Source organism: Semicossyphus pulcher, unplaced genomic scaffold, assembly GCF_022749685.1.
Source record: "Semicossyphus pulcher isolate SPU_LCO1_2020_fin unplaced genomic scaffold, fSemPul1.0.p SCAF_19, whole genome shotgun sequence".
Classification (NCBI taxonomy): Eukaryota; Metazoa; Chordata; class Actinopteri; order Labriformes; family Labridae; genus Semicossyphus; species Semicossyphus pulcher.
The window spans coordinates 18,938,413-18,951,531 of record NW_027211692.1 but is presented as its reverse complement, the minus strand read 5'-3'; the positions used below and the strand labels follow the sequence as shown (position 1 = coordinate 18,951,531).

The 13,119-nt window shown below is 39.5% G+C and overlaps 2 protein-coding genes across 2 annotated transcripts in view; one reads left to right on the top strand and one right to left on the bottom strand.

The window, feature by feature from the left end:
• Window positions 1-496: 496 nt before the first annotated feature.
• Window positions 497-2,993, bottom strand: bcl7bb (BAF chromatin remodeling complex subunit BCL7B b). The gene is made up of 6 exons (XM_069668771.1): window positions 2,844-2,993; window positions 2,278-2,353; window positions 2,079-2,166; window positions 1,774-1,932; window positions 1,332-1,435; window positions 497-1,161 (listed from the first exon to the last, which is right to left on the bottom strand). The coding sequence occupies exons 1-6, from the start codon at window positions 2,954-2,956 to the stop codon at window positions 1,090-1,092; spliced, it is 612 nt and encodes a 203-aa protein (XP_069524872.1). The 5' UTR covers window positions 2,957-2,993; the 3' UTR covers window positions 497-1,089.
• A 3,000-nt stretch (window positions 2,994-5,993) lies between these two features.
• The window catches only part of hip1 (huntingtin interacting protein 1), a 41,876-nt gene continuing 34,750 nt past the window's right edge, over window positions 5,994-13,119 (top strand). Inside the window, exon 1 of the mRNA XM_069668357.1 lies at window positions 5,994-6,280. Within this exon, the coding sequence (XP_069524458.1) occupies window positions 6,164-6,280 (117 nt within the window). The 5' untranslated portion in view covers window positions 5,994-6,163. The remainder of the gene's footprint in view (window positions 6,281-13,119) is intronic.

Below are 13,119 nucleotides of genomic sequence, written 5' to 3'. Positions count from 1 at the left end.
TACACCGTCAGTACCCCGTTTCCCCGGCAGCAAGCGGCGTCGCATCTGCGCCCCGCCCCCCCTCGACGTTCATTGGCTCCCCGTGTGAAGCGCCTTCGTCAAATTCGTCTGATACAGGATCTAATTGGCTGCTCTGGCATGTCTATTGTCAGTGGAGAACGGCCCCTTCAAGTAAACCACGCCCGTATTGAATATTAACTAGGGGCTAGAGGTCAGCTGATGACAAAAAGATTAGAGATTATGTTATCTATTCAACTCATTATAATTTAAATAAATTTCGTTATTTCGATGATGTGTTTCTTGAAAAACTGACGCAGCATTCAGCCCTCTTTGAATTGTCAAATTAATTTCTGAATCCATTGTCTGGGCTCCATTTTTAACGGGTCTCATTAAACAATAGGACCTGTCTTCATTATATAATAGAATGATTGCCACAAAATATTATGGAAAATAAGTAGCTCTCCATCTGTGCTGCACCAATGACTTAAAATGGAAATAGAAAGAAGCATTTATTGTTGTTTGCACTGTATTCAGTTATAAACATAGGCAAATTATATTATAAATATCAAAAAAGCATTTTCTTCTTAGATGTGATGAGCAAAAAGAAGATCTGTCAGAGAGGGTATTGTATGTAAAACAAAATAGCACGTCTATACATATATCTGCATAAAGCTACACATTTAAAAAATATTCAAAATGGCCTGTGACCCTAAAGAAAAAAGCAATAGCATATGGAAACATGCAAAAGTAAAGTTCAATTGCATAAGGGGTAAATCAGAAGCAATTACTGCTACAAAATTAGACATTTACAGCAGATAAATCAACATACACACTGTTTGCATCAGCTGTGACTTGCCACAAAATTTTGGAAAATACTCCCCGCTTATTTGAGAAATCATTTAATACAGCAAGACTTTCAAGAGCTTTTAAAAGTGAACAAAGATTCTGCAGTAAATATTTTTTTCTCATTTGCTGAGATGTCATATTTTTGTAAATATGTCAAGAGAATCTTACAATGATTTTGAAAGCTTAGCCAATCAGGCTGAGGACAGGTATTGTGTGTATGTTAACAAAATTATTATAAATAAGCTATCTCAAAACAGCATTTTCTCCTGTGCAAATCTTCTTTAAAGGAGGTGCTCCTGATTCATCCAATTCCTCCTGTGAAGAAAAAGGAAACACATTTAATAGGTAACTTAAATCCGCATTTGGTAAGAAACTATTCTTGTTTAAATTAACCTCGATTTTACAGCATCTAACAGACAAAGTGATATGAGTTAAGTTCTTATTCAATAAAGGAAAATGTTTTGGCCATTTTTCAGATAGTGAACCTGTGTGTCTGGGGTGCTCCGTCTGACAGTTCCTGATGAAAGAAGGTCCTCCTTGATAAGAGTAGGAGGCTCATCAGCCCCCTCCTGTCCTGAATGAACTGGCTCTGCATTCACAAGGAAGAGTATTAGTTTAACCTCATTAAAGCAGCTTTGACAGCGAAGAAAATGGAATACATTAACAGCACAGGACACAACTTAGTGGTACCAAACAAGACATGTAAATGTATTTACTGAACATAAATGCAGAAAATTGACTTCCCACAAATCCCCAAAGTCTAATTTTATTGTGAGGAGAATTTATGAAAAATACTGTGGTTCTACATTATTCATCTCTAGGACTGAAACTATTTTATTTAACAACATATTATATGTACCCTTTTGAAATAACAGGAATAACATGTAAAACTGAATTTGAATATGCTTCAGATAGATATTCCCATACCATCCACACTCTCCTGGCCCAGCATGGGTGGCTGTGAGTCTTCAGTCCGGAGGCTGGAGGTGTGCGGAGGGCTGACCTGCTGCGAGCTTGATGTGCTGCTGCTGTTATCCATTTTAGGCTGGTAAACGTCCGACAGAAAGCTCTGGTTGCTGTTTTCATCTGAGGCAGAGAGCACACAAGTTGTACTGAGGATCAGGTAATATGTTCAAATTTTACAACACATTTGATTGTAGTAATGTGATATTTTGTTTATTAGCTTTTTGATTTGACACACATTATCATGCCAGCAGTGGCTACAAACCCACCTGTGAAGTCCAGTAGAGAGTTAGTGTTTTCCAGGACAACATCTTTCAGTCCTCTAACATCTCCACCTGTGGATTTGGTACGATATATCTGATAACAAAGAGAGGAGTGAAATTATACTTGTTATTCATAATCTAGATTAATTAAATGTAGCCTGGTCCTTAGCAGTAGTAGTGGATTTCTATATGGCAGAGCCCCCACCTGCTTTGTTTCTGTTACTGGCACCCACTTGAAGATGCGTAAGGATGTGTCTCCAACTGTCACCCATTTCTTCTCCCTGTGGATGAAATTGGTTAGACAATGAAGGAAGGAGCTCATTTTGTGTCCAGCACCACACCGTTTGCTATAAAAGCGTTAATCTGTGACATAACATACCATGTACAGGCTCGTGTATTCTCTGCAATGGTTACAGCTAATCAAATTTCCCAATATCATTGCTTATAGTCATCGTTTACTTTACACGAGACTGTAAAAAATCAAGATATTAGGTGTGAAGGTGTTCATTTATTTTACTGTAATGTGACAACAGGACAGTCGTGTGGATTACAGCGAGCGGCATGTGAGGCTGTAGCCATATTGACAGCTCTCGGTGGAAAAAAACTCAGCTAGCCCCGCCTCGCCTGTCAAACTCGGGCATTGATTGGTCAGGAGCTCCGTCAATCAGCCAACTTTTCCGACTGAAGTTTGTTGAGCGACGCAGCAGATATCAGGCTACGGTCTCTACTTAAACGTTTCCCTCCATATTGTCCCCCAGACAGGCTACATACCATTTCCGCACTTTTTCGATGGCTGCCAGGACCTTTTTAATGTCGTCTTTAGCCCGACTTCGGGTCTCAGCGCGGCCTGATCGTCCCGACATCTTGATGCTGTTATGATTCATCTACAGATGCATCTGAAAACTTCAAGACCAAGCCCCAGTCCTCCGTTACAGTGGTAATCTCGCGAGATTTCAAACGCTTAGTTGTTTTTTCTATTTTTTTGCTTCATCCTCCTCACTGTGCTCACACTGTACTGTAATAATAGGGTGGATACATTTGGTGTTATTTATTTATTATTTCTCATATATACATATATATATTGGGTTTACATTATTGGAGGTTATTTTTACAGTGGTTGATGGTGGCATTTACTCAAGTACGCTACTTGTACCTTTTTTTAACAGGCTGTCAATTTTTTATACACGCTTTTACCCCACTCCAATTCAGCAATCTTTTAGTCTACCTTTTACGAACGTACATAAATTGATAATGCATTACATACGATAAAAACTGTGTGCTTATAGCCCTGTATGAAAAAGTGCTGATGCCTGTCTGTTTTGTTTCAGTTGTATATTGTGAGCAGTTCCACCAAAGAATGATTTCCCCAGTATAAACTTGTTTTTCATTTAAATAGTCTTCGAGGCCTAAAGTGGTGCCCTTCATAACAACGATCCCCAAAGTAAAGATAAGAGAATATTCTAAACCTGAACACAGAATCGAGTTGCAGAATTTATTTTTTGTTGGCTTCTTTCCTACTCCATTAATCATCTCAAAATTTACCTTGTGATGAGGGCCAAAAACTCAACATTGGGATCCACTGCAGTAACAACATGAGTTTCAAATAATGTGATATTTTGTATTATGTCTGTTACAGGGGGCAATTTCAAGGATGAATACTTTTACTGTAGCTGACAATACTTGTGTGCTTTTACTCTTTGATTAAAATATAGGACTTTTATTTGCAATGGTGTATTTTTACATCATGGTATTGATACTTGTACAAAAGAATCTGAGTGCTCCTTCCACCGTCTATGTATCTATTTGACTGTGATATCTTCCAGCTCACCCTACTGCTTGTCTTTACTAAAGTATTTTTTTTTTTCTGTGTTAATGAATGTGGAAAAACTGGATTTGTCCTGCTTTGTATATTTATAGACAAAAGCTTTGTTAAATGCAAACCAGACTGACTTGTAGTTCCCATATTTGACCAACAGATGGCAGCCTTTATCCATGCAGAACAGACGGACTCTTTTTATGGCTGAGGCAAAGGGCAAAGGTTGAATCCGTTGGAGTTTTAGCTCATTATTATAGGAATGATCACAGACAGGAAATTATCCTCTGCATCTTTATAACCTCCAGGCTATACTAGGGCAGGGCATTTCTCTTTAACCAGCACAAAACTGAGCCGATTGGGCTGTGTTTTATAGCAGTATAGTCCCAGTAAAAACCTTTGTGTAAAAAGTATTGCATGGAGACATAAAGGGAAAAAGGAAACAGCATGATAATCTCTCTAACATTACAATAAATACTTGAGGACATATTGAACAGTATCACCTATCAGACTGTGCTAATAATGTTCAGTACCATGCCTGAGTCATTATTCCTCATGTTCTTTCATGTATTGAACTATTAATAGATCTATTACTATGAGCTTTTTAGAGCAAAAAGGCAGCGATTGTGATATTGTAAACGCCTTTACAATATGGTTACAAATAATGTACTGAAGCAATGCTTAAAAAATGCATGACTCATGGTGATTAAATGCATAAATCAGTGCATTATTTCATGTTTTGTTTTTATTCACCATTAATAAATTATCAGGTCCCTATGACTTTATGAAAATAGATCACACTTGACAGATAATCATTTAACAAATGTTAATTTGTGTTTTTTGGTAACATAAAAATGTTTACATGCATTGATGTATTAATGTGTATTATATAATGTTTGCATCTAATGACCAGTTTAAAAAACAAAGCTTCATATTTCAAATAGAACAGGTCCTGTTCTACTTTTAGAGAGGTTAAGCAAATAATGGGTCGGAAATTAGGTTTTAAAGCTACATCTTGTATAATTAGTTCATTAAATCAGTATAAGTCATGCATAGTTGTGTTACTTCAGGAAATAGTTTGTAGTGTTACTATTTAAATGATTACTGCTGTTTGAAAACAACGATACCTGCAATATTTACATTAATATCTACATCAGTCATACGAATATGTCTTCATTAGCATATAGCCACATTCTTAAAGAAGCCTTTCAGCAGCTTGTGAACCATGTGAGACTGGATATTTTTGTGCTGGAAGTTGTCAGAATACCTGAAGCCAGCTCAAATGGCAATAATCCTATTAAAAATATGTCATATCTATGCCAAAGACTGTTGGTTCAGTGTTTGAACAAGTCTTGTAAAAAATAATAATAAATCACTACACGTTATTGAATTTGTGGGCGAGGCCTGTGGGAGCTCCAGCCAGTGGCTGACAGCAGTGGGAGGAGTCAGCGTCAGTTGCCAGAGAAAATAACCAAATAGCGGCGACGTTTATGAGCATGCAGCAGCTGAACGGTGTCCTTACACCAGCAGCAGAAGCCTCGAAATGTTTGTCTGAGGAAACTGAACGGAAATGCCTCTCAGATAGGTCACATATATTTTTGTGTAGCTTGCTGCCGAACTGTGTCCTATAAAAACAGTTATTGACTTTTGGGATTTTCCCGCAATTAGTTGCACATATAACTTCCGGTTTGTGTGGCATTTTCCATTTAGAAAGTGTGTTAAATGTAATTCCAACTTTCTTTCAGGTTCATCAAGCATCATGTTGCTCATTTAAGAGTATATATGATGTATAAATAAATAAATAAATCACGTCACACACCTCTAGGGTTGCTGTTCATTATGCATTTGAGGCCATTAGTAACTTAATTTAACGTTTCGTTTTACAGTAAGCATTGGGTCGAGTTAAAAAGAGTTCCCATTTAAGGTTCTTCAATTCATTTTAGCTAGCAGCTCTATTTTCACACACTGACGCTTTCATTTACATAGCAGGTTAAGCAACAGATACTTTATTTTGAAAAGGTGAAAGCGGAAGTGTTGCTTCAACCCAGGCTGGCTTTACACTGGTGCCGTTCAGACTGCTGCTGTCATTGACTGGGGTGGTGGACAGAAAAGGCCAAATGATTCAGTGAACGGGGCGACGAGTCCAGCACAGCATGGACTGCTGCCCGCCATAGTTAGAGCAGCTTTTAGTTTATATTTTATTTTTTACACTCTAGCCCGTTTATCGACCGAAAGTGTTTTTTTTCCTTTCTTTCCCCGCTGAGGAAAACAGACAACAATGGATCGAGTGAAAAGCTCCATGCAGCAAGTACCCAACGCTATCCCCAAAGTGATCCGACGGACTGGAGGGGCCAACAGCCTGGAGCTGGAGAAGGAAAACTTTGAGAGAGGACAGGTATGAAGCATACTAATATTAGATCATCATTTCCCCTAAAGCGTGGGATGAAGTTCCTACAGCTGAGAGCAGCTTTATAAGGTGGGAGGATAGTAACAATTATTTCAGGATGTTTGCTGTCAGCTAAATAAATCTCTGAAACGATTTAGTCTGAAGTGAGCTCTGGATCCATGGTTTTTTCATATATATATTTTTTTTTTACTTGATGGAGCAACTCTTTAATTGTGTATATTTCTTCATGTTTGGTCATGATTATTGCTCATTCTGTGATCACCAACTGTACAACAAAAGAGCTGTTGAAATATAGGTCAATTGCCTTTTGAATTCAGATAACTGTGCTGTTTAGCATATCTGCAGGATAAAACCAGACAGGAGGGAGGCAAGTTGAGGCTCGGTGGAGCTGTGTCATGTATGACAGGGTGTCACTGTCTACTGTAGGCCTAAAGTCAAGGCAGGATAAGTGATGATGAGGATCATGATGATGATGGTGATTTGATCCAAAGTGTGACCTGTCTATTTGAAGCAGAATACAAAATGAATGTGTGTTTTCCTTTGTTATTTTTAGCATTATGATGTGGCTGCTGATGAATAATGAACGCTGTGTAGCTTCATGCGACTTTGCATGAAGAGCTCTCTCACTGAACATATGTATATAGGCTGCTGTTATACTGTGGAGCCTGCTGCTTCCTGCCTGGTGGTCTCCCCTCCTCTGCTCTCCTCTCCCAGACCAGGCACAAGGGGAGGGGGAGAGAGGGGGGAGAAAGTAGGTCAGATGAATCCAGGCAGCCAAACTGCCATAGCTCTGCTGCAACGTGCTTCCTCCCATTGACAGAGCAATCAACACTGCCTAAATGTGCACAGCAGGTATTTGGCGATTGTGTGTCTGGAATGGATGGTCGCTGTACAGTTTGCCCACCCCCCATAGCCCCCCATGCCTCTCGCATCCGGGACATAGGAGCATGGATTAGAGGCTGGGAGAGACGCATGCGTGGCTCTTTATGTATCCCGAGCCATGCCTGGTCAGTAGGTCACTATCAGGCTCGTGAGATCATCACACCCTGCTGGAAGTGTGTCAAAGCAACATGCATGTGGACATGCACACAGTTCATCTACACGCCTTGTTGTTGCATGATTCTGATAACGTGTGTGGAGGCAATTGAAGGAAAACATATTTTTTTGTCCCGCTCTTTCAAAAAAAGCTCCTAATTATCTGGTATCATTCACACAAAGCAAAGCGCTTACCAGCTGATCAGCAGTGAAAGTATTCATGCAAGACAAAACATGCCCAAGTTTGATTTGCTATTAGTGCTCCAACATGACTGGACCGCAGCATGACAGATTTAGCTGGTGTGTTCCTGAAGCTCGATCTCTGTAGTTTAACACAACTCTCTAATGAGGATTTGTTGTTGTTTTCTTTTACCACCCCCTGTGGTTGACTTTTGACTGTGGCTTGGAGCTGTAGCAGGCAGTGCAGGAATCAATGAATCTGCTGTCGACTTTACAGCGGATCAGTGCGAGATAATCTCATCTGATCTGTTGTGCTCTAAAGCTGCCCAAATCTGCTGGGTAGCTGGCTTTCACCTCCAGTCTGTCTGTCTGAGATTTTAACATTTCCAGCCATCTCTTTTTAGCCACAAGATACAGTAAGTTAAAGTTAAGAGAGAGACTAGCCAGCAGCAGGGTTTTCTATCTCGGCCTTCTAGAGCCATATCTATGGAAAACGCTGATTCTGAAAAGTGCTCGCCTATCTCTCTGTTGAGTTGGGTAAATAACCAGGGTGTGTTCAAAATCCTCTCTGTCATGGTGTACACACTGGGTTATAAAAAGAACTGAACAGGGCAGCCAGATAGCACGCAGCGCCTGCTTTTAATGACATGTTTTGCCTCATAATAGCAGCTGACTCTTTAATTTAGAGTTTAGGAGGGGATTTAATCTTTGGTGTGTTTTCCTCAAACATCATTGCATGTTTTGGGTTCATGTTCTAGTGTGTTCTCAATAGCAGTCAGAAAAAACAGTAGCCTAAATAAGAAGTTCATACTGAACACTTTTTGTTTCTTTCTTTATCTTCAAGTCTCCACAGATGTCAGAGATGCCAACTCTCCTAGATTGCCAAACAGCCTCCGAGCTGTCAGAGGCAGGAAGAGGTTTTTCATTTGAAAGCTGGTGTAGGTTGTAATCTCTGGACCGATATGAACCATAATTAGAGCTTAGAGAAACTTCTTTGGCACAAGTTCCTCAGCCGGGGGATGTAGACGAGCCTTTGGGTGACTCCACATTTCACATTACATAATTAGTGCCTTAAATTCAAACTGGCTGCCAGCCTCCTTCTTTACTTCCCACACTGAGGTCACTCCTGTTTGTTTCTGTATTTGAGTAGAGTTGTTTTTTTGCTCTTGTTGTGTGTAGACTAGCCTTTTCTATATTTTTGAATGTTTGATATCACGGTCTGATTAAGTTTAAGTTTACTTTCACTGGACTTTACAACCTTTATCCACATCTAGTCAATGTTTCACCCATTTAGTTACTTTTTAACTCTCAGTTTCAGCTGTTTAATTTAAACTCCCAGCTAACCATTTCAACTGTTAGATACTTTTGTGTTACTACTTCAACTTTTTTATGCATTACTATTCGCTAACTATTTTGACAGTTTGACTTTTAGCTAATTCAACAGTTTTTTATTTAACCAAATAGCCTGTTCCTCAACATAAAATGACTTAAAACTAATTATTGCAACTGTTCCATCATAGCATTTAGCTAGTAGTGTCAACCATTACGTCATTACTTTTAGCCTATTCTTTCAACCGTTTATTCATTGCTTTTTATGTATCCATTACAATTGAATAATTTCAACAGTTTATCCATTACCTTTAGCTGACTATTACAACCGTTTATCAATTTTTAGCTAACAATTCCAATTGTTTATTCATTGCTTTTAGCTAAGTATCTTAAATGCTAATTCATAACTCTTCTAACTATTACTAAAGTTCATTCATAACTTACAGCTAACTTAATAAACCTTTATCCATTGCTGTTAGCTAACTAATTCAAACGTCTGTCCACTTCTTTTAGCTAGCTCTTTCTTGTGTTTACGCTCTCTCAATCGCAGTACATGGTGTCACATTCAGCATTCAGGTGTTAACGCTCAGTCAACGTTCCAACTTTTAAATCTTTTCGTTTTAAATCCAATAATTTAGTGAGTTGGGTTATTCCATCAGCTCTCCATATACCTCATGGCACCTGCAGAAGTACCCTTGGGTAAAAGCACTCCTGGTTAGGAATGACTGGTACACCTGCACCCCTCTCCCCCTGACTTGCACCCTCTTTAAAAGCTTTTTGGTTCCCAGGCAGCTGTGGTATTCTTTGGAGGAGCAAGGCTGTGGCCTCAGTGTACATGCAGGACCCAGCAGGGCCGACTTAGACAAGATTTTTTAAATCACCCTGCCCTCTGCCTCTCTCCAATGTCTTTTGTCTTACTTTTTGACTTGTTGTTTTCCGTCCATGACTCTTTGTCTCGACTCTTCCTTTGCCTCTTTTACATCCTGCAATTCAAAATGCAGGAAAGTTATAGAGGGACATCCGCATACATGCAGTCCACACACTGACAAGCATGCAGGCATGAGAGCGAGACCATTAAAAGCACTGAGGCAGCAGAAACAGCAGGCGGTGGTTTGTGGCCTCATTGCACTGACTGGCTGCAGAATAATAGAGCTGGACATGAGTGACAGGTCAGTAAGTGGAACAAAGTGCACCGATGAGTCCCTGGTGGCATCAACAATGGCTTTGATTTACAGATTGTTTTGGACTTCTCCTCTGTGTTTTACAGCACAGTAAAGCGGAAAGAGAGAGAGACAGAGATGGAGTGTTGCTTTTTGTTTCACATGCAGCAGAGGTCAAAAGTCGGTCTGAAACCTACATCATCAGTGTTAGCGTGTGGTATGCAAATTAGCCTGCTACAGCATGAGCGACCTCAATTTAAATCATCTTCTGAATACAATACAGACCTCAGATAGGTGACAGTATATACTTCCTAAGGCTGGGTGATATCTATTTACAGTTTGATGCACTGTGCCCTGCTGTTCTACTTTCCATTAGACAAAACTGTTCATGGAAAACAAAAAAATATACAGTACATGTTGATACATGCTGATACGGTGGTTTATTTATGTTTTTTGTCATATATTTAAATATTGATGAACAAAAGTATCTATGTAATAGTCGATACTAGTAAATAATAATAATAATAGTGGATACAAATGTAAGTGATTGTAATAAACAAGCCTATGATACTCTTTTATAGTAATCACAGACCCCTGATTTGAATGGAATTAAACTTGTATCTTGGCTGACTTTGTGATATTAGCAAATATTGTATTGTTGTGTATAGAATTCATATAATACTGTTTATGAAACTCGTCATTTACACTCTTACAGAAGACATCAGCAGTCTGATTGTTGTCTGAGCATCAACATTTTCTGCAAACAGAAGCAAAGTCTTATTTAAAATTCTTACAGCAGTTTGTCGAAAAATGGGTCTCTGAGCTCTGACAAAATTACTGTTTAGCTATTTATTGACATTTTGCAATGGTAGACGTGTTTTCAGCCTCATACACTTCATATCTCAGAATCTCACAGTCGGCCTTGAGTGAGGGAATTAAACGTCTAACCTATCCTCCATGCTCAGGATTAACAACTCTACAGAAATTATTTAAAGGCCTGAAATGTGTAACCGTCTTATTAGCAGTCATCTTTTTGATTGATAACAAACTTCTTAAGTACTGACAGACTTTATTGACAGATTTATTTAAGCTTGAAAAAAATCATAAAGTAAAATAACCTTCACAAGCATGTGAAGTATATGATGCACCATTACGTGAAATAGTTTACTGATGTTTGATGTTTGTCCAGCATTTAATGAGTAAGTTGGTTTGAACTTCATGCACTTTATTGTCATCCCATCTATACCCTATCAGTCTGTTATACTCGAGGAAGGAAAATAGTGTTATAAATGTTTTGCATTCATTTTTGTTTATTTGGAGAATACAACAGACCTTTATAATTTGTTATTACACGGCTTTGTTAAATAGTTGATTCTGATTGGTTAATCACGGCATTCTGAAGTCTGCTATTTCTTGATAACAGACCGTTGCTATGAAGAACTGACCGTTGCTAGGGATACGGGTGGTTTCAGGGTGATACAAGGGGAGACAAGTCCTGCTCACCCTTTCGAGGTTCCATTCCGCTATAACAACCTGCTTACTATACATATATGTAAGGGACATACATAAGTACATACGTATATCCCTTACTTATTCCAGGTTGTTACATATAAAAAAGGGGAACGAAGTCCTTATATGTGTATGTATGCTTTGTAATATACCCAATTCTGGTTCTGATTGGGACCCTGAAGGGGTTTTGTGTGGCTGAGTGAGAAGCCAGGCGGGGACAGAGTGGGACTGCTGTATGTGAGAAATGCTCTGTGACGAAGGGCCCACGCCGTACCAGGAAGTGAAGAGACTGGGTCGGGAAAAGAGCCGGCATTGTCTGCAGACAGACTGTTTATGTTGTACAGCCTGGAGGTCTAATGTGCCACCCCGATGGTATAATGAGTAGCATATTGATTATCGTGGCTGGCCTGGCCTCTGCTGGTCAGCTGATGTCCTGTGATTGCATAGAGAAGTTTTTTTTTAATCAGCTGCCTGGAGTTAAAAACGGCTTTTGTCGCATTATAGTTTCTTAGGAGGGGGGTATCTGCATGAGACGTTTTATTTAGAATATGCGTTTATAACTAAAGTTGTAGTTTGTGGTAATTTTCTGGTGAATAATATTGAAATTTGTTTTTAAAATCGGTGTGAACCAGCATGCACAATACTCGGTCCCTGAAACTGAAGCGGTTAAACTGCGTTCAGTTATTTATACATTTGTTTAGTTATTTACACATTTGCTTTCCTATTGTGACAAGTCAAAATGTCTTCTGGCCCCTACAAATGATCTAAAACTCCCATCAAACACAAACAGCTGTATTTCCTCGAAGACAGGTAGGATATTTAAGTTGACAGTCTCAGAGAAACCAGATGGGGGCATCAGTTACCTAGAATTGCTCTCATTGTGGAGGCTGAGCTGTGCTTTTCAAGGTTTTTTTCCTTACGCATAATATCACTGCACACAAACACCTGAAGATAGACTTAGCCGAAATGTTATTTACGTCTTAAACAGGCCTCATGCCTTTAGAAACCAAATTTGTCCTCACCAAAACATGTGACTGCATGCTATCATGCTGTGTTATTACAATAGAGATTTGTGTTTCTGTTCATATTTTGTGTTTGATGTTTGGGGGAAGAATTAACAAAGAGCAGGATTCAGAGGAGGTGGAGGGGAGGTGCTCCTAAATCATAAAATCACCCTGAGAAACACTAAGGGAGATTTCTGGCTTTTATTTTGGCAGTCTTTGTGGTCAGCTGCAGGCCAGGTGAACCACTCAATGTTTAAACTAATTAGTACCCACACTGCCCTCTTTTGAATGGAGCCACAACAGAGAAAGTCCAGCTGTTTTTTCTTATTTACCCCCTCCCTCTTTCCATCACCTCCCCTTTTTCAGGACCCCCGGCGGTCCCCGGACCCCAGCTTGGGAACCACCGGGTTAGAGCCAACCCACTCTGCAGGCTCCATGCTACTATTGTCTGTCACGAGAGCGGGCTATTTGCAAAATAAAGGTAGCCTACTGTCGTGGTGTTAGCCGCTATGTGAGGGTGATAGGTGCAGGCTAAACAGGGTGAGTTTTGTAACATATAATGAGCGGCTAATAACAGCGGTAGCTCTGTGTCGTTCCTCCCGGACAGCGG

Coding starts and splice junctions, on each gene's coding strand:
- bcl7bb (XM_069668771.1), bottom strand. CDS start 2,956: ATGAATCATAACAGCATCAAGATGTCGGGACGATCAGGCCGCGCTGAG. Junction 1,933..2,078: donor CTCTCTACTGGACTTCACAG/GTGGGTTTGTAG, acceptor TCTCTGCCTCAG/ATGAAAACAGCAACCAGAGC. Junction 1,436..1,773: donor GGGCCAGGAGAGTGTGGATG/GTATGGGAATAT, acceptor TTGTGAATGCAG/AGCCAGTTCATTCAGGACAG.